The sequence below is a fragment of the Podarcis bocagei genome (assembly GCF_964188305.1).
Source record: "Podarcis bocagei genome assembly, chromosome: W".
NCBI lineage: Eukaryota > Metazoa > Chordata > Lepidosauria > Squamata > Lacertidae > Podarcis > Podarcis bocagei.
This window is the reverse complement of record NC_138131.1, coordinates 29271172-29287263: the sequence shown is the minus strand read 5'-3', so window position 1 is coordinate 29287263 and position 16092 is coordinate 29271172. Positions and strand designations below refer to the sequence as shown.

General features: G+C 46.1%; 1 protein-coding gene across 1 annotated transcript in view; it reads right to left on the bottom strand.

The window, feature by feature from the left end:
- LOC308578183 (putative helicase senataxin) overlaps positions 1 to 16092 on the bottom strand; it is a 299741-nt gene that overhangs the window by 243604 nt on the left and 40045 nt on the right. Inside the window, exon 2 of the mRNA XM_081178438.1 lies at positions 1300 to 1477. Coding sequence (XP_081034564.1) covers positions 1300 to 1476 — 177 coding nt within the window. The 5' untranslated portion in view covers position 1477. The remainder of the gene's footprint in view (positions 1 to 1299; positions 1478 to 16092) is intronic.

Here is a 16092-nt window from a genome sequence, read left to right as displayed (position 1 = left end):
GATCGGACACAGGTTACAGCTCAACGTCAAGCCTACCAAGTGGCGACGGCGAAAAGGACCTTCTTCACTGCCTCTATTGCATCTGCAGAAAACAGCAGCAGGAGACTCTTTCGGGTGGTTGGCAATCTATTGAAACCACCTTCGTCACCGGGGCCTGGTAGGGACCCCAAGGTCTCCTGCAATGCTTTTGCTAAGTTTTTTGCAGATAAAGTCGCTCAGATTCGGAAGGAGGTAGACTCCACCGTGGGAGCAGGGCCAGGGTGGGAGAGTGCTGGAGTCCTGTCTAGTCATGTTATATGGGATCAATTCCAATCTGTTACCTCCGAGAATGTGGACAGGCTGCTTGGACAAGTGAAACCAACCACCTGTCTCCTGGATCCTTGCCCATCCTGGCTTATAAAAGCTAGCCGGGAAGGACTGGGCGATAATAATAATAACAATAATTTATTATTTATACCCCGCCCATCACTGAGATCCAACGCCAAGGGCCTTCTGGCGGTTCCCTCACTGTGAGAAGTGAGGCTACAGGGAACCAGGCAGAGGGCCTTCTCAGTAGAGGTGACTGCCCTGTGGAACGCCCTCCCATCAGAGGTCAAGGAAAAGACATCTGAAGGCAGCCCTGTTTAGGGAAGTTTTTAATGTTTAATGCTGTATTGTGTTTTTAATATCTGATTGGGAGCTGCCCCGAGTGGCTGGGGAAACCCAGCCAGATGGGCGGGGTATAAATAATAAATTATTATTATTATTCTAAGTGAGCTGGAACTGCGCAGTGCTTACATTCCTAAGGGCACCTTTACAGATCCTATTTCTTACATATAAACCAGCTTTGTATCACTGGCCCATTTATCCAAGTATTGCCTGCTCTGCTTGACCATCAGCTCTCCAGGGGGCAGTCATGTGGGCTGTCTTTTTTAAATTGGAGATCTTATTTTAAGCCAGTTCTTAGGATCATACACCAGGGTGGCTACCACCCACTTTACAGCCCAAAGCAGATTTCAGCAGGCGGGAGGAAGGTAAGGAAGAGATTTGTTTGGCACTCCCAATATTTTGTTGTTGTTGCGGCTTCAAAGTGCTGCACATCACATAGGGGAGGGGGGAATGAGACACCTGATGACATCACTGCGACTTCAGGTGAGCAACCCCACCAACCTCTACCACCAGCTGAATCAAGCTACCCACCCCTGAAGCTATCAAATAACTACTGGCCTTCTGCCTGCCCAAATCTGCTATGACTGTCTCTGTCATCAGCCAGCCCCAACACAGCCAGGATATAGTGGGCTATCAATCAAAGCAAATTACCTCATGGAAGGATGGCAACTCATCCTTTGCTTTATGGTACTCATCCACACACTCTATGCAGTAACAGAGATCATTATTGGCTGAAGCAAATTCATTTGCAGGCAATGTAGAGGAAGCATAACTTTTTAGCAGGTTGACGACTGAATCATCAGAGGTGCACCAACGACATGCACCCATTCTGCAGATAAACACAAAAATAAAAAAGAGAAAGAGAAATAATTATTTGTAATTTTTTGAAAACACGAACACAGAAATGTTCTGAGTAAAGTTCAACAACATGGAAAGCTGCTTTATATCGAGCCACACAAAAGAACACAGATGAGCCTGCAGCGGCGTAGCGTGAGTTGTCAGCACCCGGGGCAACGCAAGTAATTTGCGCCCCCTAACCCGGGGCAAGGCAAGTAATTTGCGCCCCCCCAACCCCTAACCTGCGAGTTGCCGCGCAAACAACGCTGCTTGCCCGGAGGAGGATGGAGGCAGAAGCAGCCGCCGCCTGTGGCTGGGCCGAGGGGATGGCGGCGGCGGCAGGGTGCAGAGGCTGCCCGTGCCCGGCCAGGCGTCGGTGGCGGCGTCGGCGCTGCTGCAGCGGCTGCTCCTCCTGCGAGCAGTGAGCGGAGCGCAGCCACAGCGACGGCGGGGGGCGCGCGCGCTAGGGCGCAAGGCTGGCGGTGGCGGCGGGGAGCCCGGCGGAGGAAGGAACTTGTCCCTTCCCTCTGGACTCGCGCCCCCCCAGATGTTGCGCCCGGTGCGGTCGGCACCCCTGGCACCCCCCACGCTACGCCACTGTGAGCCTGATATATCAGGCCAATCACCCATCTAGTCCAGCACCCTGTTCTCAGTTGCCAACCAGATGCCTGTGGGAGACTGGCAAGCAACACCCAAGCACAACTGCACTCTCCCCTCCTGCTGTTTCCAGAAACTGGCATTCAGAAGTATTATTGCCTCCAACCATGGAGGCAGAGCATAGCTGTCATAGCTAGTAGTCATTGACGGCATTATGCTCCTTGAATTTGCCCAAACCTCTTTTAAAGCCATCTGATTTGGTGGCCATCATTGCCTCCTGTTGGATCGTTGTGTTCCATCTAACACAATATTGTCTGCACTGACTGGCACCAGCTCTCCAGGGTTTCCTACAGAGGACAACACCCAGCCCTACCTGGAGATACTGGGAACTGACTCTGGGACTGTTTAAATTCAAAGTAGATGGTCCACCACTGAGCTACAGTCCTTCCCAAGTTATCTCAGGGAGAAGCTTCCATACACAAACCCATACTTGTACATACAAGAACTACCAATACAGTGGTACCTTGGTTTACAACCATAATCCGTTCTGGAGGTCTGGTTGTAAACCAAATCAGGTTCCGGGTTTGACGTGGTTGTAATCCAAAATGGTTGTAATCCAAAGCGGTTGCAATAATAATAATAATAATAATAATAATAATAATAATAATAATAATAATAATAATAATAATTTATTTATACCCCGCCCATCTGGCTGGGTTTCCCCAGCCACTCTGGGCGGCTTCCAACAAAGTATTAAAATACAGTGGTCTGTTAAACATCAAAAGCTTCCCTAAAGAGGGCTGCCTTCAGATGTCTTCTAAAAGTCTGGTAGTTGTTTTTCCCGTTAACATCTTGTGGGAGGGTGTTCCACAGGGCGGGTACCACTACCGAGAAAATGAACAAGGAATCTGCCAATGCTTGAAGATAATATATGCACAACCCTCCTATGTTCCCAGGGGAAATTGGACAGTCTCATACTATAGTTGCACCCAGGAAGATTGTTAACACTTTTTATTATTATTTCTCAAGGCCTTTGAAATGCAGTTTAGGGAAGTTTTAGAGTGAATGCATTAACAGCTATAGCTTCCTGTGGTTCAGTTGATGTCTTCCAGGTTTTTACATGTAGCAGTTTGATGGTTGTTAGCTCCCCGGTTTCCTTTCGGAGAGGAGAAGCAGTTTAGAAATTTGAAGTGATAAATAAATTCCACAAGATCACAAGAAATGGGATGCGCAAACTTCAGCTTTAGCTATGGATCCTTAATACGCAAACTGTTCTCTGCTTCTTGGATAGGCTTGTTTTAAGACAATTCAAAATTTCTCTCTAATAAAATATAAATATTTACCTCAAATACACATTAAAGCAGATAAAGGCTAGTGAAATTTTCACTTTCACTTTTTTTAAAATAATATTTATTAAAAGTTGAAGGATTACCGAAAGAAGTAAATAAAAAAAAGAGAAAGAGAAAAAGTAAAAATACATTAAAAAAAAACAAGTCACAATACATCAAAACAAAAACAAAAGCAAAAACAATTAAAAACCCATCCAATATTTCCATATCTTTGTCCTTCATTAACTTGTTTCATCGACCTCCTCACACCTCCCTTTTTTGTGTTCTAGTTATTAATTATTTCAGCAAATCCTTTCCATCTTTCACTGTTTTCTGTCATTTAATTGTCTTAATTTATTTTAACCTTCTCTTACCATTAAAACCCTATAACTTATTTATACTTAACTCCTTATAATGTTTCTACTAAAGCCATGTAATTTCATTCCAACATTTTTCTAACACTCATTAATTTTACAATATTTCTCTAAATAAATTTTAAACTTTTCTCCAATCTTCTTCCACCGTCTCTTCTCCCTGGTCTCGGATTCTGTCAGTCCTTTCTATCAATTCCATATGGTCCATCAACCTGGTGATCTTCTGTCCGAGGCTCTTAACTCTTTTCCATGTCCCTTCTGCAGATCTTCTTCATATTTATACATGCACTTTACTTTATCTTCTGCTGATCTTGTTCTTAATTTCCTTCCTTTGGCTCTGAGGAGTAGATCTCGGGGAAACTCCAACCTAACAATGTCTTTATTCCTTCTCGACAGGTCAGCCCATTCTCCATAGTCAGAACTAAAGTCCAAGAGATATTTCAGAGCGTGTTTCAAAATCCCTCCGAAGGTAAAGGCCCCCACAACTCCAATCTCCCCCTGACCCAAATCCAAATCCCAAAAGCCAGAACATCCCTGCATAAGGGGATCTATCCAACTTTCCTTCTCCAATCCAAGCGGGACTCCACCCCTCCAAATCTGGCTTTCTCTAAATTCAATCGTAAAAGGCAACAGCTTATATTCATCAAATTGCCTCTGTAAGGCTGGGGCTCTCTCCACTTGTGTTACTTGAGATTTAACAACAGCTTTCTCCCTCGTCTTCTCCACAGCTTGCCATGTCAAAGTAGTTTCCTGAATCGATTCCTGAGTAGTTTCTGTATAGGTATTCACTTTTTGTCCCAAATCAGTCATTTTTGTCCCAAATTATCAATTTTAATAGTCATCACATCCATCTTCTCATGAAGCTGTTCCAATAAAGCACTTGTCTTGCAAAATGCAATCACTAAGGCTTCTTCTGTCGACACTCTTGTCCAAGGTCAATCTCTGATTCTCCCGGTCTTTAATCTCTGCAGCTGGAAAATTCCCCAGCTCCACTCCTACAACAGTTTCAAAAGCTCCCTCTAGAGGAAACAATTTCTATTTGTATCCGTCCTTTTAAACGCAGATCCAGCAACAAAGTTAGTTTCGATTTTCAGTTACTTTTGCTCCTTTTTAAGTGCAAAAGGAAACAATGGAAACAATATATTTCTCTTATTTAACTATCTGTCAACATACGTTTTATTCACAGTCAATGAACTTTCCCAAAACGTCGATCTTACTGGCAGCCCGTTCCCAGGTTCAAAACGGTGGTAATTTATCTTTCCTCACTCTCTCTCCTGCAGGCTTAGGCGATCTAAAATTTTCCCCCTCTTCTCCTGCTTCCAAGGGGGGTTTAGTAATTTTAACCGATGGAGATTTAATCCTTTACAAAAGGCTTTCCAAGACTTTAGCTTGCAACGTCTTTGCTTCAATCTATTTACAAAAGAGGAAGGCGGACTTCCTGTTTGAAACCTTCCCGTTTCGGTGCCAAATTAAGATGTTTAAAGATCCAATTTTCCGTTCTACTCACGAAAGAAGCAGTCGATTCAAAGCACCGCGCCGCTCACCCCACGTTGCTCCGGATCCTTGAAACCAGGTTTCCCCGCGAGTAGGGGAGGCGCAAAAGGTGCCAGCCGAATCCCACGTCCACAGGCTTCTCCCGCCTGTGGTTTGTAGTGGGTCTCACTTTCCCCATGTTTGCATTTACTCTTGGCTTAATCACAGATAACTTTCTTTTTTTAAAAAAAAAAAATGTTTATTAAAGTTTCACAAACAATAAAAAAATTCAAAATTTAAACATAAGAACTTCAAGAGTAAAAGCATACAAGAACAAAACATATAAAAAAATACACAGTAACAAACCATTAGCAAAAGAAAGGAAGAAAAGAAAGAAAAGAAAAACCAAAAAGCAGAACAAAGAATAAATTAATATTTTCATCTCTTATAGTTCATTCACTAGTTTCTTGACCTCCTCACACCTCCCATTTTGTATTCCAGTTCAAATATTAAATTCAGCAAATCCTTACCCTCTAACATTTATCCTTTATCAATCCCCATTTACATTTTCTTAAAAATCTTTTAACCAATACCACTTCTTTTCAATCAAACGTCATTTTAACATTCCTTAATTTTACAGTGCTTCTGCAAGTAGTCTTTAAATTTCATCCAGTCTTCCTCCACCGACTCTTCTCCCTGGTCACGAATTCTGCCAGTCATTTCTGCCAATTCCATGTAGTCCATCACTTTCATCTGCCATTCTTCCAGTGTGGGTAGCTCCTGGGTCTTCCAATACTTCGCAATGAGTAGTCTTGCTGCTGTTGTTGCATACATAAAGAAAGTTCTATCCTTCTTTGGGACCAATTGGCCGACCATGCCCAGGAGAAAGGCCTCTGGTTTCTTCAGGAAGGTATATTTGAATACCTTTTTCATTTCATTATATATCATCTCCCAGAACGCCTTAATCCTTGGGCACGTCCACCAAAGGTGAAAGAATGTACCTTCTGTTTCTTTACATTTCCAGCATTTATTGTCGGGCAAGTGATAGATTTTTGCAAGCTTGACTGGGGTCATGTACCACCTGTATATCATTTTCATAATATTCTCTCTTAAGGCATTACATGCCGTAAATTTCATACCAGTGGTCCACAACTGTTCCCAGTCAGCAAACATAATGTTATGTCCAACATCCTGTGCCCATTTAATCATAGCAGATTTTACCATTTCATCCTGAGTATTCCATTTTAACAGCAAGTTATACATTCTTGAAAGTATCTTAGTATTGGATTCTAACAATTCTGTTTCCAGCTTTGATTTTTCCACCTGGAAGCCAATTTTTTTATCTAAATTATATACCTCTCTTATTTGGTAATAATAAAGCCAATCTCGCACTCTATCTTTTAATTTCTCAAAACTCTGCAATTTCAATTTGTCTCCTTCTTGCTCTAGAACCTCCCAATATTTTGGCCACTTGGCCTCCATATTGAGCCTTTTTTGAGCTTCTGCCTCCATTGGTGACAACCACCTTGGGGTTTTATTTTCAAGTAAGTCTTTGTATCGTGTCCAGACATTAAACAATGCTTTCCTGACAATATGGTTTTTAAATGCCTTATGTGCTTTAACCTTGTCGTACCATAAATATGCATGCCACCCAAAAACATTGTTAAAACCTTCTAAATCCAAAATGTCTGTGTTCTCAAGAAGCAGCCAGTCCTTCAACCAGCAGAAAGCTGCTGATTCATAATAGAGTTTAAGGTCTGGCAGGGCAAATCCCCCTCTTTCTTTTGCATCAGTTAGTATTTTAAATTTTATTCTGGGTTTCTTGCCCTGCCAGACAAATTTGGAAATATCTCTCTGCCACTTCTTGAAACAGTCCATTTTATCCAAAATTTGTAACGATTGAAACAAAAACAACATTCTTGGCAATACATTCATCTTAATAACAGCAATTCGGCCCAACAAGGAAAGCTTCATCTAAGTCCTTTTTAACATCCGACCAACATTTTTCATAATTGTCCTTAAATAAGTTCCCATTTTTAGCTGTCATATTAATCCCCAAATATTTCACCTTCTTAACCACTGTTAAACCTGTCTCATTCTGAAGCCTCTCTCTTTCAGTCATTGAAAGTTTTTCTCGAGAACTTTAGTTTTTAATTTATTCAACTTAAATCCTGCCACATGACCAAACTCCTGGATCAGTTCTAATACTCTTTTAGTGCTAGATTCTGGCTCCTGTAATGTCAATACCAGGTCATCTGCAAAAGCTTTCAATTTGTATTGTTTAGCTCCGACCGTTATACCTTTAATCAAATGGTCCCTTCTTATCATGTTTCACAAAACCTCCAGGACGGAAATAAAAAGTAATGGAGAAATTGGGCAACCTTGTCGTGTCCCTTTCTCTATCTTAAATTCCTCTGTTACCACGTTGTTAACTATTAATTTGGCCTTTTGTTCTGAATAAATTGCACCTATACCATTTCCAAACCCTTGGCCGACCCCCATCCCCTGAAGATTTTTCTTCATAAAACTCCAAGAAATGTTGTCAAAAGCTTTCTCGGTGTCCACAAAAATTAAAACTGCTTTAGTATTGATGTCCTCTTGCAACTTCTCCAAAATGTTAATTATATTCCTCGTGTTATCAGACAAATGTCTGCTTGGAAGAAAGCCAGCTTGGTCCTTGTGTATCTCTTCCTTTAATACCTTTTTTAACCTCTTAGCCAAAATGTCAGCAAAAAATTTGTAATCCACATTTAGCAGGGATATGGGTCGGTAGTTCTTAAGTTGTGTCTTTTCAGACTCAGTTTTCGGTATAAGTGTTATATATGCTTCTTTCCACGACTCAGGTGCTTTTTCCCCCTCCAAAATTTCATTGCAAACCTCCTTTAATGGTTGAATTATCCAGTCCTTCAGAGTTCTATAGTATTTTGAGGTTAGGCCGTCCGGCCCTGGAGATTTTTCCAACAGCATATTCTGAATGGCACCTTCCACCTCCTGTTCTGTAATTTTATATTTCAACATTGTCTTATTTTCTTGCGAGATTTTTTGTAATCCATTTGTTTTCAAAAACTGGTCTATATCAAACTCTTTCTGAGGCCCTTGTGTATATAGTTGTTTAAAATACCTCTGAAAGCATTTTCTAATTTCCACTGGGTTCTGGATGTTTTTTCCTTCGACCTCCAAATTGGTAATAGTATTGAGTTTTTGTCTTTTCTTCATCTGCCAAGCTAGCAGTTTCCCACATTTATTTGCCGATTCAAAAGTCCTTTGTCTCATTTGTTTGATTTTCCATTCAATTTCCTGATTCATCATCTTCATGTATTGCACTTGATATAACTTTATTTCTCTCAGAATCTCTTGTGAATTGGGTTTCTGTCAGGGAACTGCCATCGGAGGAACAGGTGGTGGAAGGGCTCACAGAGGCTGGGAGGGAGTCAGCAGCGAAAGCAGGGGCCAGCAGGGGGAGAGATGGGTCTCTGGAGGAAGGTCTCATGAATGCGGAGAGAGACGCAGCAGCTAAAGCAGGAACTAGCAGGGAAGAGGGAGGGCTCAGGGACACGTCCAGCGAGAACAGCGGGGAGGTGTCAGAAGCTCCCATAGGGAGACCCATGCCTCGCAGGAAGCTGTCACGTCGTGAGTCCAGGAGACGTGTTTCCGTTAAGGAGCTTCTATGCTGGAAGCGCTTCCGAAAACAACCACTGTCGGAATCTGGAAGTGACTAGGGCAGACATGTTTGAGGAGCTCTGTCACACACAGAGGTTTGTGGAGTTGCACAAACTCTGAGGGACCACGATTTTACGCACAAGCAGCTAATCATCCCATCACAGCATTCCGACAGTCTTTGTAAGCTGCCTGTGCAGGAGAAGGCATCATGAGCGACCCAGCCGGAACCGGAGAGGCAGGAGTTGGAGCAGGTCCAAGCTTGGAAGAAAGGTACCGAGCGTTGGAAATCCAACTGGCGCTGCAGACGGCGAGGCTGGAGGAGAGAAGGGCTCAGGATGCAGACAAGAAGGGGAGAGCCACCCAGTTCAACAGAAAGGTACCAGGATTGGTGCAGAAATTTGGGGGGGACCCCAAGGACTACCATGCCTTTAGGACAGAGATGCAATATGCCCTTAATGTGCAGTTTGATGAATTCCCTGATGAGGAGTCACAAGTTGCTTTCGTGATTGGGCATCTTGAGAGGGGGGCGAGGGACTGGGTTCGACCCCTGATGGCAACGCACAATGACGTCCTAAAGGACACCATGAAGTTCTTTCGTGCAATGGATCTCATGTTTTCCAGCGATATTGAGGAGGGAGTGGTGCGCAGACAGCTAATGGCTTGCAAGCAGGGAAGCCGATCTGTCCGTGAGTACTGGACTGAGTTCACCATGCTGGTTCACAGATTGGGGTGGGACTTATCGGCGGCACCCATTCAAATGCTATTTGAAGAAGGCTTAGCTTCGGCTGTGAAAGACGAACTCTCCCGGGGTCCCAGGGCGGATTCTATGGATCAGCTGACTAAATCTGCGCTGACCATAGGAGCGCGCCAGGAGGCGAGAGCTTTGGAGAGGCGGGAAGGGAAGGGGGAACGCTGGAAGGAGTTCCGCATTCCTGAGATTCCAGAGACAACTTTCCCGCCGGCAGAGCCGATGGAAATCGGAACAGCGCGCGCGCAGTTTCAAAGCCCAGTGAGGGGGGAAAGAAGGAGGGAAAAGGCACCCGGAAATGCTATCTCTGCCAACAGCCAGGTCACTTTGCCAGAGTCTGCCCCCAGAGGAAGGAATGGCAAGGGATGGTGGGAGCTGTTGAGGGAAGAGAGCAGGAAAAACCGGAGCAAGTAAAAGCCAACGCCTGGTTGCCACCGTCGGGGCACAGCAGCCAGGCCAAAGAGCAGTGAAAGTGCCCATGCCAGAAGCTCCTCAACCTGCTCTAGTGATTGAAGTGTCGCTAGAGCTGCAAAATGGACACCCCCTAAAGATAAAGGCGCTGTTGGACTCAGGCAGCTCCTGCAATTTTATGAGCAAAGAGTTTGCTGCTGAACACCAGATACAGACGATCCCTTTAAGCAACCCCCTGCAGGTGACCACGATCGATGGCAGGGAGTTGTTGGGAGGAGGAGTCAGCTTGCAGACCGTCCCAATGATAATGAGGGTGGCAAGGCACACAGAACTGATAGCGTTTAATGTGGCCACCTTGGGAGGAGCTCCTATTATTTTGGGAATGAGCTGGCTAGCGCTACATGATCCGCTGGTGGGCTGGCATCAGAGAGTGGTTTCCTTTGGTTCAGCACATTGCTTAGAACACTGCAAAGGGGAAAAGGGTTCAGCAGGGGCCCAAGCCACCCTAGCAGGGACAGAAGTAATGGAGAAGGTGAAGGTACCACCACAATACGCAGATCTCAGCGACGTGTTCAGCGAGAAGGAAGCTGACCAACTACCCCCGCATAGGCCCTTTGACTGTCAAATCAATTTACTCCCTGGAGCACAGCTTCCTGTAGGCAAGTTGTATGCCATGTCAGACAGAGAAATGCAGGAGCTGCGAGAGTTCATTGACAAGAACCTGAAGAGAGGCTTCATCAGAGAGTCCAAAGCAGCGGGGGGTAGCCCAGTGTTTTTTGTGGATAAAAAAAACACGGACAAGCCGAGACTGGTGTGTGACTTCAGGGGGTTAAATGCAGTGACAGAACCAGTGGCTTTCCCTATGCCCAGGATTGACGACATTTTGACCAGGGTGCGGAAGGGAAAGATTTTTACAAAGCTGGACCTAAGGGGGGCGTACAACCTGATACGTATAAGGAAAGGGGATGAATGGAAAACCACCATGTTCACCCCTTTGGGGGCATTTGAATACCTCGTGATGCCATTTGGCTTACAAGCAGGCTCGGCGTGCTTCCAATCGTTTATGAACCACGTACTGGGGCCTTTGCTTTACAAGAATTGCGTGGCCTTCCTAGATGACGTGTTGGTGTATTCTGAGAATGAGGAGCAGCATGTGAGAGACGTCAGAGAAGTGTTGAGCAGGCTGCAAGCCAACAGGCTGTGGGTGAAACTGGAGAAGTGTCAGTTTCATACCAAGGAGGTGGAATTCCTGGGGTACCGCCTGTCAGACAAGGGATTGGCCATGGATCCCGGCAAGGTCCAGGCAGTGCTGGAATGGAAAACACCCAAAACCAAGAAGGATGTGCAGAGGTTCCTAGGGTTTGGGAACTTTTATCGTAAGTTCATCCGAAACTTTGCACACCTGACGGCGCCCATTACGGACTGTCTCAGCAGTAAGAAGAAATTTGTTTGGACTGCGGAGGCGGAGCGAGCGTTTGAGGAACTGAAAAGGGCCTTCGCCTCTGAAGGACAACTTCTGCATGTGGATTTACAAAAAAAAGCTGAGAGTCGAAACAGACGCATCAGACAGAGCTATAGGGGCGGTGCTTCTTCTGCAGCCAGGGAAGGAGGAGTCAGAGTGGAGACCGTGTGCCTTTTTTTCGCGAAAGCTGAACAAATCTGAGAGGAACTACACGGTGTACGACCGAGAACTTCTTGCTATTCATGAGGCTTTCCGGAGATGGAGGCACCTGCTAATTGGTGCACAACATAAGGTGCAAGTGTGCACTGACCATAAGAACCTAGAGTATTGGAGAACTGCGCGAGTGCTCAACCAACGGCAGTTGAGATGGGCCCAGGAGTTCTCCAAATTTAACTTTGAGATTTGTTACGTGCCAGGCCCAGAGAACGTTAGGGCGGACGCTCTCTCACGCAAACCTGAATATTTGGAGGGGGAGGGAGCACCCGAAGAAACACATGTCATTCCAGAGGACCGCTGGGTGTGTGGAGCGACATTGGTGGGGCAAAGGGAACTGGTAGAGGGAACGGTGCATGATGAGTACGCCCAGGACAAACTCAGGGGTCTCAGGAGGGAGGGAGACAAACCCGGGGGTTTTGAGGAGAGAAACGGGGCGTTGTATTACAAGGGAGCGTTATATATACCTGAAGGTGATTTGAGGGAGAAGGTACTCAAGCAACTGCACGATAGCCCCACAGCAGGGCATTTTGGGCAACACAAAACCATGTGGCTGGTCACCAGGGAATTTTGGTGGCCCAAGGTCAGGGAAGATGTGCGGGAGTATGTGAGAGGGTGTGACCAATGCCAGCGAGCCAAGGGGGAGAGGCGGGCACCGGCAGGGTTATTAGAACCACTACCCACACCTGAAAGACCATGGGAAACAGTGGCCATAGATTTCATGACTGATCTGCCAAGGTCCAGAGGGAAAACAGCCATCATGGTTGTGGTAGACCTGTTAACCAAAATGGCCCACTTTATAGCCTGCTCACATGCGGTCACGGCAGAAGAAACCGCTAAATTGTTTGTAGAAAATGTGTTTAGGTTGCATGGCGCCCCCTTGAGGGTGGTTTCAGACCGAGGGAAACAATTTACTTCCAGGTTCTGGAGGAAGCTCATGAGCTTACTGCATGTAGAGGTCAATTTTTCAACTGCCCGGCACCCTGAAACCAACGGGCAGGCGGAAAGAGCCAATGGCATCCTCCAGCAATATTTGAGGTGTTATGTGAATGACAGAGAGAATGATTGGGTGGAGAAGCTGGCGTTGGCAGAATTTGCCTACAACAATGCGGAGAACGTGTCCACGGGGATGAGCCCCTTTTTGGCTAATTACGGGTGCCATCCCCGAGCTTTCCCAGGGGGGGGGGAAGGGGAGAACTGGAGCGTTCCAGCTGCCGTACAGTTCGTAGAAGAAATGGAAGCGATCCATCGGCAGCTCCAACTTAACTTAGACAGGGCCAAGGAGGAATATAAGAGGCAGGCAGACAAAAACAGAAGAGAAGGTGAAACCATCAGGGTGGGGGACCAGGTGTGGCTGTCAACCCAAGGGTTACCATTCAAAGGGGGTTGTAAGAAGTTAAGACCCAAAAGACTGGGGCCATTTGAAGTCACCCAACAGGTCAACCCAGTGGCTTTCAGACTCCGGTTACCGAACCACATGAAGCTGCACCCAGTTTTCCACAGGTCGTTGCTGTCACCGTATAAAGGGGACAGAGAAGGGAGGGTCACTCGGGGACCAGCAATGGAGGAGAGGGAACACAGCTACCATGTAGCGGAGGTTCTCGATTCCAGGTGGAAGGGAGATCAAGTAGAGTATTTGGTAACGTGGGAAGGGGAACCGGAGTCGGAAAACACCTGGGTCATGGCAGAGGATGTCAATGACGAGGTTTTAATAGAAACTTTTCATCAGAGGTTCCCACGTAAACCTCAGCCAGTGGCGAGGTTCCGGAGGGAATACTTTGCCACCACCGACGAAGAAGAAGAGTTGGAGGGGTTCACTGATTCTGAGGAGGAGGAGGATTCAGCGAGCCGGAACGGAGACCGATGGAGGGAAATGTTCGAGACGTCTGAAGATGAAGAGGATTCTTTTCGGGGTTTTACCTCCTCACCGCCCAGAGGAGAGGGAATGGGCGGGGGTGAAGGGGGCCCTGGAGGGGAGGTGGATGTCAGGGAACTGCCATCGGAGGAACAGGTGGTGGAAGGGCTCACAGAGGCTGGGAGGGAGTCAGCAGCGAAAGCAGGGGCCAGCAGGGGGAGAGATGGGTCTCTGGAGGAAGGTCTCATGAATGCGGAGAGAGACGCAGCAGCTAAAGCAGGAACTAGCAGGGAAGAGGGAGGGCTCAGGGACACGTCCAGCGAGAACAGCGGGGAGGTGTCAGAAGCTCCCATAGGGAGACCCATTCCTCGCAGGAAGCTGTCACGTCGTGAGTCCAGGAGACGTGTTTCCGTTAAGGAGCTTCTATGCTGGAAGCGCTTCCGAAAACAACCACTGTCGGAATCTGGAAGTGACTAGGGCAGACATGTTTGAGGAGCTCTGTCACACACAGAGGTTTGTGGAGTTGCACAAACTCTGAGGGACCACGATTTTACGCACAAGCAGCTAATCATCCCATCACAGTTTCAATCTCAGTTTTTTCTCGCCCTCTTTTATTTTATCCAATTTTTTTTCTTTTTTCGCATTTTGAGCTCTCTTCTTTAGTGAGTTCTGTTGAATCAGAAACCCCCTCATAACTGCTTTACTTGCATCCCAAATTACTCTTTTTTCCACAGTGGTATTCAAATTTATCTCAAAATAGTCTCTCATGGTTTTTTGGGCCTTCTTAGTTACCTCTTGATCTCTAAACAAAGATAACTTTCTAGTGACGCCACCCTGTGTCACTTACTTCCTGTTCTTTGTAACCAAATAATAGTAATCATAATTTTATTATTTGTACTCTGCCCATCTGACTCGGTTTCCCCAGCCACTCTCGGCAGCTTCTTGCAGATAAAGAACACAATAAAACATCAAACATTCCCAATAACCCCCACTACTTTCTTTATATTTATTTTACAGGCAAATATACTGCACAAATCAACTAGGTGGTGGACACATTTGTAAAGCAGCATAAAAGTACTTATCACCTGGACAGAGATATGCAATAGTAGGGCTGGGCGATATCTGGGTTTCAACCAGAGGACTCCTCTGCTGAGTGCCTGAGGGCCCCATTCCTGCCTCTCTCCACCTGGCCTGGAGCGGGGCCTGACAGGCCCATGAGGACTGCTGCTCAGCAGAGAGGACCTCTTTTTTAAAAAAACTGTTTTTAAACTGTTTCGATAGCCTTTTAAATTGTGGTTTTTTTCCAACAACCTCAGATATGCAGATGACACAACCTTGATGGCAGAAGTGAGGAGAAATTAAAGAACCTTTTAATAAGGGTGAAAGAGGAGAGCACAAAATATGGTCTGAAGCTCAACATCAAAAAAACGAAGATCATGGCGACTGGGCCTATCACCTCCTGGCAAATAGAAGGGGAAGAAATGGAGGCAGTGAGAGATTTCACTTTCTTGGGCTCCATGATCACTGCAGATGGTGACAGCAGTCACGAAATTAAAAGATGCCTGCTCCTTGGGAGAAAGGCGATGGCAAACCTAGACAGCATCTTAAAAAGCAGAGGCATCACCTTGCCAACAAAGGACCGTATTGTTAAAGCTATGGTTTTCCCAGTAGTGATGTATGGAAGTGAGAGCTGGACCATAAAGAAGGCTTATCGCCAAAGAATTGATGCTTTTGAATTATGGTGCTGGAGGAGACTCTTGAGAGTCCCATGGACTGCAAGAAGATCAAACCTATTCTTCATTCTGAAGGAAATCAGCCCTGAGTGCTCACTGGAAGGACAGGTCCTGAAGCTGAGGCTCCAATACTTTGGCCACCTCATGAGAAGAGAAGACTCCCTGGAAAAGACCCTGATGTTGGGAAAGATGGAGGGCACAAGGAGAAGGGGACGACAGAGGACAAGATGGTTGGACAGTGTTCTCGAAGCTACAAACATGAGTCTGACCAAACTGTGGGAGGCAGTGGAAGACAGGAGTGCCTGGTGTGCTCTGGTCCATGGGGTCACGAAGAGTCGGACATGACTAAACGACTAAACAACAACAACATAGAGATTCTCTATCTCCAGGCTCTCTGTCCAGTTTTTTTTTTTTTGGGGGGGGGGGCTAGAGTGTTTGTTCCTGGCGCTGGGCAATCAGGACAGATTAGGGATTCTGCTAGTTTACCACCCGCCTCACTGCCCAGCAGTCTCCCTGCCTGAGATGACAGAGTTGGTCTTGGAGGCAGTGTTGGGGACTCCTAGACTACTGGTTCTGGGAGACTTCAACATCCATGTTGAGACAGCTGGCTCTGGGGCGGCTCAGGACATAATGGCTGCCATGACAACCATGGGGCTGTTCCAACATGTCACCGGCCCAACACACAAGGCAGGACACACTCTGGACCTTGTTTTCTGGACTGGACAGGAAGAGGGTGATTTGAAGGTGGGGGAC